Genomic DNA, 16791 nt, shown 5'->3' on the forward strand with positions numbered 1-16791 from the left:
AGTCTTTACAGCACTTCTGTGAGAAGGGGAAACTGGGCCAAGAAAGCACCTGAGAAGCCAAGCGATGCGCCATCGCAAATCTCCAGGAATACAGCAACGCTAAGGGTCTGGCTTCTGCGAAAATGCGCATTTCTGCCACACTATTATTCCTTCCAAATCAGTTTTTACTAAGTGTCCCGCGTATGCCCTTTGCTCCAGCGACAGGATATCCTTCATTTGTCTGCACAAAGCGCAGATGAGCACTTCTTCATGTTGTTTTCCAAGTCGGCTGATGGGAGGGTCAGCAGGGGCCGGAGCAGCTGCACCAAGCAAAGGAAAGGTAACCATGGCAACCCAAGTTATCTGCATCCTCCATGTATTTCCTTCTCCCCACCCTACATCATATCTTTCCCACCCAAACCTCAAGCCGATAGAGCCAGTGACCAGCTGGCAGGATGGGGACTGCGGCAGGGTGTCCCGCACCCAGCGTGTCTTGCCGTGTTTCGGGGCTCACTGCTGCAGGCTGAGGTCATCAAAAAGAGACCAAAAGCATAGAGAGGGGTAACCTGCAAAAGGCAGAGCTCTCCGCTACTGTAGATGGGGCGCTGGATATGTTGCCTTTGCTCCAGAGTTGCAGGTTTGTTGATGCTGCTCCTGGTTTTGGCTCTGAGCTGTAACCCTTCCACAGCAGCAACAGCTTCTCCGTCTGTGCCCCACATCAAACCCAGCTACAGTTTTGGCCGGACTTTCCTGGGACTTGATAAATGCAACGCCTGCATTGGGACATCCATGTGCAAGAAATTCTTTAAAGAAGAAATAAGGTCAGAAACTCAGCACCCTAATTTTTAAAGCATTCTGCATAGTAACTTGAAAGTTGCCTGTTCGTATTTCCAAGTACTTTAATGAACGACAATGCAAAGAGTAACTTAGCACCCGGTCGCCATTACAGCGCCTAGTATTTTAATTAATGTCTATTAGCTGCTGCTTTGTCGCTTTTCTTTTAAAGCCACACAAACATGATCAGACTTCAGCCCTGAATTATAATTTGAAAGCAGGAGTAAAAGGCACAACTTTCTGCATAGAGAGTGGGTCCGAAACAATTCAAGGCAGTGATGGGGGAAGGGAAGAGGGAAGGAAGAAATCAGCTTGTTTAGATGTACTGGAAATATTTTATTATGAGCAACAGAGTAAAGGCCAAGGGGGTTCAGCTTTGTACGCTCCCAACAGACTATGTTAACTACAAACCTATAAACATGCTGTATAATTTTGTACCGGGTGCAACAACACAAATGTGCAAAATTTCACGTGCGTATTAAGTAAGACCAAAAGCAATCTAAAACTGCCTGAGGCACGAGGACTTTTGCACATCAGGTTACTTACGCACTCGAAAATAGACGGGGCTAAATTATTAGTACGCTTTTGGGAGGTTTCTGTGAGAACTTGAAGACAGAGGCAGAAATTGCATCTGTCTCAGAGTCGATGAGACATATGCTGTCCAAGCAGTCGTCAGACTGATCCAATCAGTTTTAGGCTCAAAAGCAGAGCGTATCTGATGACAGCAGGGAAAATGTTGCCAGTGTATTTGAGGAGAAAGTTAAAGGCAGTGCTTGGCAGAGGAAGGGTTTATTGGGTCTGATACGATTTATAGAGCCATATGCACTTTATTTTATAGATATAAAAGCCTGGGGGAGAAGAAATTATTATAGTAAAATTGTATTTTTAATGCTATAATGTAAGTAGTATAATATTGGACAAATGACCATTTTTACCTTAAACTAGCCTATAAAATGTAGCATAGTAAAACCATAACGGTTTGTCTGGGATGGACTTGTAACACCGAACATCCATCCTTCCTTTACTGCCACTGCAAAAAGGCAGCTTGTGGCTATTCCATGCCAGGGCACCCCTGGCCGTGGCACAGGGGGGGTCCCTGCCCTCGGCGCTTTGCCCTCTTGGCTTTCTGTCTGCCCCGGCTCGTGCCAAGGGCAACGCCAGGGCATGCAGTAAGTAACGTGCAGAGGCACTAAGAAGGGCCAGGCCAGCAGTGCTGGGTTTCTCCCAGCCCAGCCCGGGCTCCTGTCCCAAAAAGCAGGAGGGATTTGCAATCAGCATGTTCAGCTGGCTGACACAGGCTGGTGTGGGTCTGCAGGGGCTGGGGGTGCGTTCGGGGTAGGAGCTGCCCTATATTTATTTCTCTGCAGCAGGGCGGCATGGGAGCTGGCTCCTGCCCCGTGCCCCAACCTGCTGTGGCCCCTTTGCCACTCACCGGTGCAGGGTTTTTAGGGACCTGCCGCTGGGTACAAAGCAGCTTCTGTGCACGCAGCTTGTCACAGGTGCACCATTTCGGTTACTCCTGCTTAGCTGCTGGAGAAGTTGGGACCATGCAGCTTCCTTCAGCCCTGCCAAAAATAGCAGTAGCCTTCTGCAGTGAGCAAATGCCTCTGGCTGGCTGGTGGCCAGCTACATGCTGCACTGGGGCGCAGGAAAGAGGTGCTAAGTGAGCGAAAGCAGGAGGCCCCCATGCTGGCTTTCCTCCGGGGGACAGTGGGAAAGGGCTGTGGGTGTGCAGAGGGTCCGAGCCAGGTCCGGGAGTGCAGAGTCACATGCATGGGGGAGCACGATGCTTCTGCCTCAGGGAAGGTAGAGGGGCTTCCTAAACCAGAGACATTTTTTTCTCTCCTGCGAGCTTGCAGTCAGCTTCCCACGAGCAGTGTAGCACACAAATAAGTGATAACATACGGTTCTGCTTTGAGCACTTTGGAAAGGGTAACTTTTAAAAATGTTCCCCGGAGCAGTCAGTCAGCTTCAGGCTTTTCTTTGCAGGGGTTAAACTTGTTCTCCCACTTGATTTCTTGAACAGCCGGGATTTTTTGGCAAGCGGAAGGTTAAACGGGGGAAATTTCAGTGGCACTGATGCTCTTTGATCCACCCCTGCGTACCTTTTCCCATGTTCACAAAGGTGGATGGCACTTGGCGCTTCTCTGTGTTAATCCTCATCAGAACGTGCTTCATTAATTCTCCATCGCTTCCGGGAGCTGTGACATGCATTCACACTAACGAGTAAGAAGATGTGGGTTTTGTTCCCAGAACGGCTGGTGACTCATCTTGTGCTCTAATGTTCTTTACTTCCCTTATCTTTGCCCAACTTTATCCATCTGTAAATGAGAATACCAAAGCCTGCCTACCAACTGTCCTGAGAGCAGAGCGCAGCAAAAGTTTTCGTAAAATATTAGATTTTCAAAACACTGTGAAACTGAGGTGACCAAAACTATTTGCAGACTTGTGCCAACGCTGGTGATGAGCTTTGGCCAAAAGTAATGGGAAGGAAGTCCGAAAAAGCTGGAAAGCTTCAATTTGATGGGTTTTTATATGGCATTTCTTTAGTTTTGGTTTTAAGACTTAACTTACTTAATTTAAAAAAAAATATAAAACTCCAAATGCAAGCAAAATTATTTTGGCTGAAACAAAATACTTCATTTCTTCCAGGAAAAAAGAAAAACAAGTTTGATTTTCTTCAGTGTTTAGTTCTGGGTTGATCTAAAATCTGTGATCTGTGACTCAGTTATTCACGCAGATCTTACTGAAAGTCTTAATTACAGCACATTCAGGCCCTTAGCTAAAAGGCTTCATACGAGAGTGAATTGTTGTTACAGCACAACTTGATGATGAATCTTGAAAGTATCTAGAAAGTGTGCCAGGCCAGTGCTGCGCTGCCCAGAAATGATGCCAAATACAGAATTGCTGTGGCCCATGCCGGGTTCCCAGGCCCGCGTGGCTCTCCCCTGGGAGCTCTGCGGAGGAAATCGCTCCATCCGCACTCAAATTAACGCTCAGCCCTGGACTTCACACATCCATGCGCTGCTTGCATGCGGGAGGCGGCGCTTTCCTGGTATCTGCCTGACGTGAGCTCCCCTGAACACACACAGTTGAGCCAAATCACAAGGCACATTTGTGCTTAACTTAAAAAAAAAAAAAAGAAAAAGAAAGAAAGAGAAACCCAGCCCATAGCCAACTCTTCCCTGTACGTGCCTGGCACGCCGCGCCTGCTTTGCAGATTAGGCACTGGGAGGGGTCGTGATGCACAACAAATCACACTGAGGCATAGCAATTATCCTCTGCTCTTTAGTCCTAGCTCAAAACCAGACCAAAAAAACCCCCAAAACAAACAAGGCGTTTATTTTCATGTCAGATGCCCTAACCGTAGGGAAGCTTCCATTTCATATTGGGCAAAACGCCCAAATGACTGAAATGCCTGAACCCCCAACCTGCTTGCACAAGGGGCCGGGCTGCTCCACTTCTGGTCAGCCTGCATCTCCGTGGCAAATATTTTGAAGGAGGCACATGGCTAAAGCCAAAAGCCAAAGCAGGGCAAGCACCAGCGCTGCGGGGAGACTGGCCTTCCCCCACCCCAGGCACCCGTGCTTGCCCCGAAGCTGAGCTGCACAGGGTCCGTGGTGGGGAAGGGGAGCGAGGCGCTGCCTTCAAGAGGGGTTGTGGCGAGGAGGCTGGTCGGTCTCTGATCGCGGAGGGCGGCTAGCGTCAGTGAGTCAGTTATTTGCCTGAAATCAGAGAAAATTAACCCCCCCAGAATTTCTCCGTGCCGATTTCCCAACTGGAAGTCGAAAGGAAAGATCAGCTTCAGCTTTCAGATATGTTAATGTCTTTTCATCTAACTCCAGCTAGCTGATCCAGCAGGGAACCTCTTGCCTCTCCTGTTTCACTTCTGAGCTATCGGCTTTAATTTATGGTGGGATTAAATTAGAACGTGCTGTCTTACGCACTCAGGCAAGGAGGTTAGGGCAGGTGGTTTTAGAGGCAGCGAATGCCTGACGTTGGCCAAACCAAAGGTCAGAGTTCAGCCGCTTTCCTAGAGCAGGTTACAGACAGACTTACAAAGCAGGCACCGCGCTCCTCAGCTCCTGCATCTGCGACGCGTGCGTGGGCAGGGCTGAGGGGGCTGCTGAAACAAAAAAAAATCGTCACAGCCTAATTACCCGGCCCATATGCTCCCCTCCTGTGCCGGTGTAGGGGGAGCAACTCAGCGCAAGATCTCCATGGCTACAGTGGTGCCACACGCCCAGGGCACGCGTCCCCCCGTGCCCCCCATCACACCCCAAACGCTGCCGCTGCCTGGGGAGGTCACTCATCCTGGCTGCTAAAATACAGCCACTGATGTCGGGGGGCACCTGTCGACCCCAGTACTGAGTAAGGCCACCACCTCAAAACAAAAGGTCATTTCGCTATTCCCAAATACTTTTATTGTCAGGAGGATTTGTTCTGCAGGGTCCCTTAAAGTGTCGAGTATTCCTTTTTGGGCCCCTTTCTCTGGGATTAAGGAAATTTAAAAACTCCAGGGATTCCCCGTGAACCAAGACCCTGCAGCCCTCTCCCTTCCCTCCCTCTCTCTATGTGGCCCAAAAGACCCCGTTTGGGCGTTTTGCCCCCCTCCTCATGGCTCTGTTCATGACGGGATGGTTTAAGTGGGAAGCAAAGATGGACATTTTTTCCAAAGCGCGTTTCCTTGGCTGACGGCTTCAGCCCGCTCGCCTCACCCAGGCACCCAGGGCCGCCCGCCCGTGGCCGCTCGGCCTTTGCCGCACGACGGCAGAAAGCCCCGGGGGCCGGCACGCGGAGGAGCAACGGCGGTGGCGCTGGCGCTGTGCGGGTGTCCGTGTGGCTTGTTAACCCGCTCTCCGTGGGGCTCTCGTTTTGGTTTGGCAGGTTTGACACCTGGCTTTCTTCTCATTTAAAGCTGCCCCCCAGCTACCTGCTCAGCTACTCGGGCAACTACACTGACGATGCCAAGAGCTGGCGGCTGGTCGACATCACCCGGCTGACCTCCAAGTACTGGCACGACCGGGCCGACCAGCGCATCTGCACCTCCCTGCTGAAGACGAAGACCTGCAGCCTGGAGCACGCCCTGCGCCGCACGCACCGCTTCCAGAAGTGGCTGCGGGCCAAGCGCCTCACCCCTGACCTGGTCCAGGTGCGTGTCCTGCGGGCCCTGCGCCCCACACCGGTGGGGGGAGAGGGGAGAGGGAGCCCCAGGGGAGTGCTGCATGGTTTTGGGGGGAAAAAAAGGGTCTGAAGGAGACATGGCTGCAACTTGCCGGGTGGAGGGTGAGTTTGGGTGATGGCCAGCCCTCTACCTTCTGCCCTGGATGGTGGAGAGGCAGCAGCCCCATGTCCCCCCAGCCGAGCCCACCCGCCACAAGGGAGAAGTAAAATGAAGCCCTAACGGGAAGAAAAGCGCCGTGGCCCGGGGCCACCCCCTGTCCCCAGCCATAGGTAACACTGCGGCACGGCCTGGCCAGGGCTGAGCTCAGCCCCAGCACAGAGGGCACCGGCTCCCAGCTCCTTGTGCAGGCTGAGGCTGGAGGCCCATGGGAAGCCATAGTGCCCGCTGGCTTCGGGCACGGGGGTAACATCGGGCCACGCACACGAACACGGCGACAGCTCGAGTGGGGATTTTTCTACTTTTCCACCATGTTTCAATGTGAGCGGCAGGGGCGGTCGGAGCCAGAGCCTCAATTCCTCATCCACCTGCTGTCTGTAGCAAATGATCTCAGGCACGAAGCAGCGCGCTGCCCTTTCTGTCGCAGTCCTGGGGTGTCACAGGTGAAGCCAGGACAGGCGTGCCGGGGGGGTCACTCCAGCAGGCAGACGGGCGGCCGCGGTGCAGGGACACGGATGCGCAGGCAGGGCCGGAGCGGCAGCGTGGGCAGGCTCCAGAGCAGAGCCAGCATCTGAGCGCTGCCTGCGCCGAGGGGTGCCACGGGCAGGCAGGGACAGCCACCGGGCACGCCGGTGTGTTTTACAGCAGCTGGCTTGCATCTGAGAGCAAAAGTCCCCTCCCTAAATGCACATACATCCCCCCAGCCCATCCAAACAACAGGAAAGCATTGCGATATCCGCTGGCAAGTGGCAGGGGCCAAGGCGGAGGCTGGTTATACTCTAAACGAGACCCTGAGAGGCAAAGAAGGATTATTCCGTTACTTGTCCCCCGTTCCAAGAGAGAAGTGGCTGTGAAAAAGTGACTTCTTTTTTTTCTATGGAGGCAAATGCTTCCTCCTGCCTGCACGCTGCTGCATCTGCTCAGCTTTGCTGAGTGCTAAAGATACGCTGCTTTAGTTTTTCCGCTTCTGTTACCCCATGGAGCCGCACGCCTGAGGAGGGAGAGCGGGAGAACCCGTGCTGCAGCAGGAGCAGCAGCAGCAGCGCCGGGGCAAGTGCCTGATCTGCTCTGAGACGGACTCACCCGAGTCACTGACAGCCCCACATGGCAGGTCACCCTGAAGCCAGCACCCTCCCTCCCGGGGGGTGAGGTCCAGGATGACACGGGCCGGGCAGGGAACAATTCTTTGGAGCAAAGCTACACTGTACTTTGTCTAGTAACCTCGGGAGAGGGGCTAAGGAGAGGGGGCAGATATACATCACTTCCACTCAGAGCATCCCTCACCTGAGCTTGCGGGCTGCGGGCAGGGACACCTCCTCCGAGGGTGGCAGGCAGCAGCCGCCCAGGCACCCACTGGCCATCGCTGTCCCCCAAGGCAGCATTGCAGGGGGCTGCAGGGGGGCAAGGTGGGGTGCCAGGCCCTCCAGCATTGCTGGAGCGTCCAAGGGGTTTGTGCAAAACTGAGCTGCCCCCACAGCACTGCTATGTGAAACAGGAGGAGTTGAGAGCTTAAAACTTCCATTTGCTGGGTGAAAAAGTAACTGGAGAAATGTAGTTCTGTGGTGCCTCAGATCTGCTGCAAAGTTAAGTCATTGGCTGAGCCCAAATCCTTGTCCTTAAAAGGCCCTTGATGTGCTATACAGCTTTCCCTACCTTGTCCTCTCTCAAACTGAATCCCTGGCTGAGCAGTGCACACATGCGTGCACACACATATGCATGCACATACGCATACATACACACACACACGCATGCATGCACACATGGACACACAGCACCATGTAGGGATTCTGGCTGGGGCACCTTGGCCTTGCACCTATCCAGTTTCTCCCGGGTGCTTGAATTTCGCCGTGCCGCAGGGAGAAGCTGAGCTGACCCCAGCTCCAGGGTGCCTCTGAAATGAGCTCGGGGGCCAGACTGAGGGGACGTGCGCAGGGACAAACTCCCTGGGACATTTCAGCAACCCCTGCAGTTTTTTAGCTGGAGAGGGCACAGGAGGCTGCAGGAAGGCCCAGACCTTTGCACACTGGCCTCAGGACTGCTCCGCTCGTGTTTTCATGGTTCTTTGGTTCTGTAAATCAAGCAGAGAAACCTAAACCGGGATATAAATCCCTTCTAACAGCATATAACCCTGAATACACAGAGGAGCATAGGAACCCAGAGGCGCTGGGGCCTACTCCCAACCCCCACCTCTAAATTTTGGCAGCAGTCACTATTTAAGATCAGGCGCGTGTTCTGCAAAATGGCTGCCGGTCTCACAGTGGTCTGAATTGAAAAACAGCCTGCAGCAACAACATTGCAGTCATACAGCGTGTGTGAGTTTGTACGTGAGACCCTCCTCAGCCCCCAGCCCTGTTGTGTGGGCAACCACAGGTTACGGGGTGACCCTCCAACCTGTCTGGCCCCACAGAGCCGGGGATCCCCTTCCTCTCTGCCCACCCCACCTGCCTGTCTCAGAGCCGAAAGCCGCAGGAGCACCTCTGCCTGCGCCCCAGCCCAGCGCTGCTGCCCCTTTGCGGTGCTGGCTGGGCGAATGCATGTTGGTAACCCAGCACAAGCTGTCACAGGGGGGGTTCTTGGGGTACCATACGTCATTGCAAATGCTTACCTGCAGCACTGCTCTTCTGGCTTTTTTTTGCCCCCTCTCTTTTTTCAGAGGTGTTAACAGCACACTGCTGTTGATGCCTAACATGATGCTCACCCTGTTTGACAAAGCTGGGGTCACCCAGCAGTGTCTGTACTCCCCTCCCTGCAGTTTTTCCTATATAGCAGCACCGAGGAAAGCTAATGGGCTCAGGTAATTTTGTCTTATAGAGCGGAGAATTACGACAAACCGTAACGTGCTTGAATCAAAGTGACAGACCATGAAGTAATGTTTTTTCACTTTACGCTGCCTGCCCTGCCTGACCCAACTATCAGCTGAGCTGCCTGCCACAGTGATTATTTCACCCGCCACAATGAAAATCTTTATTGGACTCAGCAAAGTCTTCAGTGTTAAAATCCAGCCCACCTCGGAGATGAGCAGGATTTAGCTGGGGCTCAGCCTGCGATTTAGCTAGCCCCAGCCACCCGCTGCTTCGCCCAGGAGCTCATCACCTCAAGCCATGCCGCATGCTTTTCCTGTTTGAGGGGAAGAACAACAAAAAAAGCGGGTTAGTTTCAGCACAGATCACCCGCAGGACAAATTTACAGCCCTGCCTACAAAGCACAGCCTGGAAAATGCTGAAGGCAGACAGACAAAAGTAGTGCCAAGCTGAAAAGCCAGCCATTTTCAGCCCCTCTCTCTAGGATGTACTGTTTGAAACTATTGACCAGCACCTCAGCCAGCCCTCAGCGGATGTGCCGGCACCATGGTTATGTGGCCAGTATGCGTCACTTTGCTCACACGCACAGGTAGCAGCTTGCTGATCTGGCAGCTGGTCCAACCTGGGGAAGGACGGGCGTTACCAGGCTCCCAGAGGCACCTCCCAGGCCTGCCACCTCTTTGGCCCTGCACCTCCCCATCAGAGATGTGCTTTGGTAAACCTGCTGGCACCAGCCACATCCAACCTCCCACTGGAGGAGGACGATAGCAGCGGTGCCTGCGGTGGGGACGAGCCCCATAGCTTCACAGTGCATCCTCAGTTTCTCTCTTTTGGAGGGGAACAAAGCGGCCAGGAGCTGCAGGTGCTTTGACACCTACGTCCAAATGTTTCCTCCTGGATCCCACCCCAAACTTGGTCATTTGGTGAAGCTGCACCCAGGCGGTGGTGCATGGGGCAGGAGGCGGCTGTGCTCCCGAGCTGTGCCGTCCCTCCTTGGGCTGGCTGAAGAGAAAGCAGAGTGAGGAGAAGTTATCTTCCAGAGGTTGTCCTTACATCAGCATGAATTCTGGGTGCATCCACACTAGATACGCATACATATGCATACATGGGAGTTTAAAACATATCGCATACTGCGCAGTAGGAAAAAAAATCACAGTTGAGGGCAGATAGGCTTTGCAGGAACTACTTATTATCAGATATAAAAATGTGGGTATTTAATCAAAGTAAATAAGAAGCTTTCCATATCAATCACAAACAATACATCAGGCTATCTGTCAGGTCTTATTCTCTGGGGTGATAAGATGCTGCAAAGGACTTAATATCTTTTCTCAGATAAATCAGTATCTCCAGTGTTTCGAGTATGTGTTCTTCAAATTTTTCTTCCTTTGACAGTTTTTGTCAGACAGTTTTACAACTCCGTCTCCTTTTCTGCTGTAGAGATGCTTCCATCAGTCTGCTGGAAGGGGAGGCCCTGCTCTGCCAAAACACTCGAGCAGGTGCTGAACTTTACACATTTGAATAGCTCTACCAAACTCAAAAGGCCCCACTGCCCAACTTTGGTGGATCGAGGCTTCATTAAACCATAGGAAGGTGCACTGATGGTTGATATAAACATGGCAGCACCCAGCCCTGCTCCTCTGCTCCTGCCCCACCGCTGGTATGCCTGAAATGGTTCCTCAGGAAGCGAGCAGCCATGACCACCACGTGCAGCGCATGTCCATGTCTGCATTAATAGGATGAGCTCTGACCTTGGAAAAAAATCCTAATTACAACTTTCATGCATTCTCTGCCACCAAGATTTCTGTTCCTACTGTATACTTTTAAGGGTCTCAGCTTTTGCATTGCAAACTCCTGGAGGCATCAAGGCTTTCTAACTTTGGCTGCAAATATTTGCATACATGCCAAGCTGCAAGAGACTTTCTCCACCGTTTATCTCTTCTTTAACACAGCTCTGTTCTGCTCATTTTTTCTCACTTCTCCTCCAAAGGGAAAGTGACAGAGTCAGCCACAACGTGCCTGCAAGTGCTGCGAGACAGAAATCCATAACCATCCCTTCCCCACCCCCTTCTATGGTTTTAGATAATTAGTTGAAAAAATATTTCCTGGATAAGGATACACCAGAGGAGAGGAGTGTATGAAGACTTGTAACTAGAACCGGGGAGAATTATTTTTGACAAGTGTTTTATTCTCTTCGGGAAAGAAATGGTTCTTCAGTTGTCATGAAACAACGCTCCAGTTGGGGTTGAGCTTTTCAGGTAGTTTTGACCAGCTATTGACATTCAGGGCTGGTTTCGTGCAACCGATGGCCAAGGAGGGAGTGGTTGGGACCTCACTGAGGCTGGCAGGGAGGCAGAGCAGGGGGTGTGGGAGGTCCGGTCCCCTCTTTCCATCTCCCACTGGGAGAGTGGCATACTCCTTCTTTCCTTGTTTCTTAATTTCTTTGTCATGGCTGGGTAATTAGGTGTTTTATGCCAAATGAACAGCTCGTGCAGGAAGGGTTGAGAGAGACCTACCTCAGAGTTACCAAATGACTTGGGGAGATCCTGAGTCAAATCTTTGTTCTCAGCGTGAAGAATGGCAGGGAGCAGTGTGAGCTCCAGTGCCCTTTCCTCTGAAGCATGTCTCCCAGCCATCAGATTAGAAAGAAAGCCCGAACAAGTGAATTTGGCTGCTCAGATCATTTGGAAGAAAAAGGCTTAGCAAAAACCTGATTCCCTTCCCCAGCAGAGGCATGGCAGGGCAGCGTTTCTGTGCCACTGTGGGCAACTCTCCGTATGTCCACTCTCCTTGGCTATAAGGAAGACTGACTTCAAAACAAAGGTCTTTTTTGACTGCGAAGGTACAAATTTCTATGCCATTTATCCCAGCCATAGATTGCTTGTGCAATTTTACAAGCCAAACCTCCAAATCTGAAAGGTGAAATACAGTGATGGTTGACTCCCTTAGCCCAACAGTTCTTTATTTGTTGCTGGTATTTACAAAAAATATGCACAGGCTATTCAAATTTGGTTTTGATAGTTAATGCACAAGTTTATCAGAGAGAGAATATATCCTGTGCTTGTACCCACATACAGTGTTTATTTACACTTTTAAAGCATGTTTACTGACCTTAGCAAATAGTATTTCCAAGAAAGCTGCTCACAGGTTAAGCAAATAGTGAAGCCATCTGAAGACATTATTTAACGAGGGAAGTGACTCACCAGCTTAATGAGAGGGAGGCCTCCACCAGCAAGCCAGGATGCCAGGGCTGGAAACCCGGGCGGAGGGAGGAGGCCCGCCAGCACGGAGCAATGTGGGGCCGCACAGTTGAGCGGAAATGGGGTTTGCAGCCTCTGCAGCTATGCCGCGAAGACTGGGTGCCATTTTGGAAACCTGAGTTGCGAACAGGCATTTTTGGATGGTGCGGGGTTTTTCCTAGGAGGGTTTTGCTGTAGAGATCCCCCTGGTGCCCGTACCCACCAGCAGCTGTGCCGCAGGGGGCAGAGGCGCAGTGGGCAGAGCACAGAGGTGCCCGTACCCCAGCATGGGCCAAGCACATTCTGACATCTCAGGCTGGAAAATAAACACCTTTGTCGTGTTTTGCCCTCTCACCAGGGCCTGTCTAGCCCAATGCTACGCTGCCCATCCCAGCGCCTCCTGGACAGGATAGTGCGGCGCTACGCTGAGGTGCCAGACGCTGGCAGCATCTACATGGACCACCTCACTGACCAGGACAAACTGCGCCTCCTGTACACGCTGTCAGTGAATTCACATCCCATCTTGTTACAGGTATGTACCCCTTCGCCCCAGCTTGAAACGCCGCCCCACAGCCCCTTGCAAGCAAACCCTCGCATGAGACGTGTACCAGCCCCTAGCTGCAGAGGAGTCCCAGCCCTACCCTTTGGCAAGCTCCCTAGCCTTCATAAAGTGAGTTTCTTCTATGGGGTTGGATGGCTGAAGTCAGGCAGGCTCCTGCAGTGCTCCTTGCATCAGCCTGTGAAGTTGTGGAGAGATACGGATGCCCAGCCCCTTAAATAAATGAGAACCCAGACAGGTTATTGCACTAGCACACTGTGAAAGCCAGGGTTTTACATGTCCCCGATACTTCACAGTGTTATGTTTGCATTACTAATATATTACTTAAAATCACAGCCTGTTTATAAAAGAGAAAGAGCATGCTTTAGCATGGGAGGACCAAGACACAGTGTTGAGGTTGAACATGGACTTGGGGAGCACTGATTTCCCAGGCTTCATGTGCCAGTGCTGTTTTTTCCATTTACATGCCACTGGTAACTAGCTCCGTAGCAAAGTGCACCTTTGCAGAGGTGTTTGGTGAAATCCCAAATACAACTGAGCTCTGAGTTTGAAGGCAGAGAGCTGGGAGAGAGCTCACGCCCCTCCCCTGGTCTCCTGCTAGCATGCCTGGCATGTGGCTCCTCTCTTCCCTTACATGGGTTTCTGAGGGAGTATCCTCACCCATCCCCACCACCGCCCCACCTTTAGTCCTCATTGCTGTTTCTTTCGACCCTTTGAGATTCCACGAAGAGAGACAGCAGCAGCATCTATCTCCTGTCCCAGGCCACCGCTGCCCTCAGCAGCTCCCAGGGCTCTGGGACCAGGCTCTGCCTGGTCCCAGGGATGGGGAATGGTGCTCGTGCTCTGGCAGTCTCCCAGGGGTCATTCAGTCACCCCGGCCGCAGCTCGCTGGGGCATGCGGCTGTGGCTCTCAGCACTGTAAAGATGGGGGAATGCAGCTTAAAGAGGTGAGAAAAATATGCCCAAGAGAAATGGCTCGATTTTACATGGGTGCCCAAAATGCCTTCACAGCAGAAGGGAGAAGCAACCTTAAACATGAAACTGGACAACTTGATAACCCTGCCTTGGCAGGGTTTGGGGTGCTGGGGAGACAGACAAGTTACAGTGTAAATGGCAGAAAGCTTTGTGTTGGCACAGCTCAGCAGCTCTGCGGTTTGCTTTCCACCTGGGATAACTGTGCTGCTAGCACGAGCTGCAGTGATGCAGGGAGCCCAGCCCAGGCGTCCCCACCGTAGCAAACACCCAGCACTTCCGTCCCTGAGACTGAAAAGTCTCTTACAAAACAGCCAGGCAGTTATTACAAATTAGCGAAAACTGCTTTAGCCCCACCTCACCTCCAAGCTGTGACTTCAGCTATGCAGTGCTCATGAGGGACCCGTCAAAGGCTCCATAAAGACACCTAAAATTAGCTCTTCTGTGGCTAAAATTTTCATGAATTTGAAATCTATTATTATCTTGGACTTTCCAGTTAGTCTCCCTCATGGAATAAGTCTTGAAATATCAGATTCTTCTTCCTTAATTAAAAAAAGGGTAAAAAAAGGCAAAAAAAAAAAAGCAGCACAGTTACTCCAGAATGGAGCAGCACCTTCCCTGGCTGCTGGGGCAGGCTGGGGTGAGGAAGGATTACAGGCTGCTTTGGAAAGCAAAACACGACACCGGCGCTGCTGCTTGAAGCCAGCCAGGGCACTTGAAAGTTCTCTAGGAGGGACATGGGTCCACGGGCAGAGCGCAGCGGCCAGCGGGCAGTGGCAATCCCCCGTTCCCACTCTCCCTGGCAGATCTTCCCCGATGTGGAGGGGTGGCCCTTCCCGCGGTACCTGGGCTCCTGTGGGCGGCTGGTGGTCAGCGCCAGCACCAGGCCCCTGCGTGACTTCTTCAGTGCGGCCCCCGAGGTGGCCGCCGACCTGGCCCTCCAGCTCCTCGCCGTCCTCCGCTCCATGGGCACCAACGACCTCAACTATTTCTTCTACTTCACCCACGTGGACGCTGGCACCTTCGGCGTGTTTAGCAACGGGCATCTGTTCATCCGGGATGCCAGCACGCTGGGGATCATCGACAAGGAGGAAGGTACTCAGCAGGCTCCATGGCTGCGCATCTGTCGCAGGAGGGCTCAGCAAGGCAGGGAAACAAATCTTTCACCTGCTACGCTTGGCTCTGCTGCTGGTTTTTTTTTTAATCAACCAAACATTGCTTGCTAAATTAAATAATGAAAAGTGCATGGAGAGATTTACCAACAGCAAAAGCATCAGCAGCTCCTGCCATCCTGGCTCTGAGTCGGGAAGGCGACAGGCGTTTTGTTTGTGCAGTCAGTGCTTTGGTGACTGACTGTGGGCGCTTACGTCCTGCCCGGCCCCCTCTGTGGCTGGCAGCAGCATTCAATGTGCATGGGGTGCTGAACGCTCTCATTTGAAGTCTTCCTAAATCACCTCTTTTAAAACTTTTGCCACAGAAATGTCAATATTTGCAAGTAGAAATTGCATAACTTCATTTATTTTAAGTATTGGGTCAACTCAGACTCTTTTTATCACATTAACTAATAATCATTATTATAACAAAATCCCGCTTTTGTCATTTTTACATAAAATCAAGAGTTACTATTCACTTCACAGGTTACATTGGTCTACTCCTGGAAGTAGAGCTAGTCAAAGACTATTCCTCCAATAATTTAACAATTTCATTTTGAATGTTCAAATTTTCAGAAGGCTTTTGCTCAGCTCACACATTCAGCTGAGTAGATCTCAAATATTCAGAAGCAGCTGTCAGAGAATTTTCCACGGCATTTCTTTTTCTTGTCCCAATAGCTATTACTGTTGACTTGACTCCAGCTAGATGAGCTGTTGTTGCAATTTAATGATTTTGGGTAACATGGAAAAATTATGGGTTTGGCTATTTGTGGTAGTTTTTGTAGGAACTTCACATTTTAGGTTAGTACTCCAGTTCTTCTCATTTTTTCTGCATCAGTTTGACTTGGCAGACTCCTCTCCAATTCCTCTGTCAGGCGGTTCTGCAGAGCTCTGTCATTCAGAAAAATATATATATTTCAGGAGTGAGAAAATTGGCCCATATACAGCTACAGCACAGAGTACTTTGTGGTGCAAGATTGCCGTATCCTTTAGATAGTAACAAACCCCATGTTAATACAGAGGTACAGACATGTGGTTATCCAAGATATCGCTACCATGCTTCTAACAACTGGTTTAATTGTCTCTAACAGGGAGCCAGCTGATTGACGGCCAGCAGGAGTACAAAGATATATTTAGCTGTTTGACTGTGGACTGCCAGTCTGCATTTGTGTCCTGTAACTCCATCAGAGAGAAGCACAGCCTCATCATGGTGTGTCAAGAGCTTTTGCCTAAGCTCCTGAAGGGAAAATTCCTGCAACCCGTGCAGGAGAAAATAGACAGCTTCCTGCAGCACTGCGCTGACGGCCTCGCTGATGACCAGGGCGTCAACGAGGCGGTTGCAAAGCTGGCAGACCTCCTGAAACCTCTGCGGTCTTGCGATTCCCGTTTTGCCTACCGCTACCCTGACTGCAAATACAGTGACAAATACTGACGGCTTCGGAGGAGGGGTCCCCCGGGAAGGACCGGGGCAGTGTCAGCCCCCTGCCAGCACAGGAAGCAAGAAGGAACCAGGGTAGCTGGAAAGAGCTGCACCAAATCTGGGGCTTCCTCACCAAGGTGGAGGAGGAGGGAGCAGAGTACACGTGGGATTTTTTTGTTCATCTCCCAAAGATGCATTTGTTACATGGGATGTTAGACATGATGTACGGCTTATGGATTATTAGCATTATCATGAGTGTCAGGGGCTACAGGATTAATAAATCTCATTCATGTATTTTGGCCTTGGAAGAGTTTTCCATGCCATCCATTAAAAAGAAACCATCTGAAGGCAGCACAGTCACAACTAGCTAGATAGAGGAGCTTTATTACCAAGAAAGTACTTTCTGATCGAGATGATACATAATGTGGGATGGATGGAAGATTTTAGACTTTCCTTATGGGGATTTTTCAATCATAGATAAACTGAACCACCAGATCA

General features: G+C 51.3%; 1 protein-coding gene across 1 annotated transcript; it reads left to right on the forward strand.

The window, feature by feature from the left end:
- Positions 1-413: 413 nt before the first annotated feature.
- On the forward strand, positions 414-16397 carry DIPK2B (divergent protein kinase domain 2B). Its single transcript, XM_075491875.1, has 5 exons — positions 414-800; positions 5701-5965; positions 12550-12723; positions 14529-14817; positions 15965-16397. The coding sequence occupies exons 1-5, from the start codon at positions 577-579 to the stop codon at positions 16303-16305; spliced, it is 1293 nt and encodes a 430-aa protein (XP_075347990.1). The 5' UTR covers positions 414-576; the 3' UTR covers positions 16306-16397.
- Positions 16398-16791: the final 394 nt, after the last annotated feature.

This window comes from Mycteria americana, chromosome 1 (genome assembly GCF_035582795.1).
Source record: "Mycteria americana isolate JAX WOST 10 ecotype Jacksonville Zoo and Gardens chromosome 1, USCA_MyAme_1.0, whole genome shotgun sequence".
NCBI lineage: Eukaryota > Metazoa > Chordata > Aves > Ciconiiformes > Ciconiidae > Mycteria > Mycteria americana.

Excerpts from the sequence above, each read along its gene's own strand:
- DIPK2B (XM_075491875.1), top strand. The coding sequence starts at position 577 with ATGGGGCGCTGGATATGTTGCCTTTGCTCCAGAGTTGCAGGTTTGTTG. Across the intron at positions 5,966-12,549 it reads TCACCCCTGACCTGGTCCAG|GGCCTGTCTAGCCCAATGCT; the intron begins GTGCGTGTCCTG and ends CCCTCTCACCAG. Across the intron at positions 14,818-15,964 it reads GATCATCGACAAGGAGGAAG|GGAGCCAGCTGATTGACGGC; the intron begins GTACTCAGCAGG and ends TGTCTCTAACAG.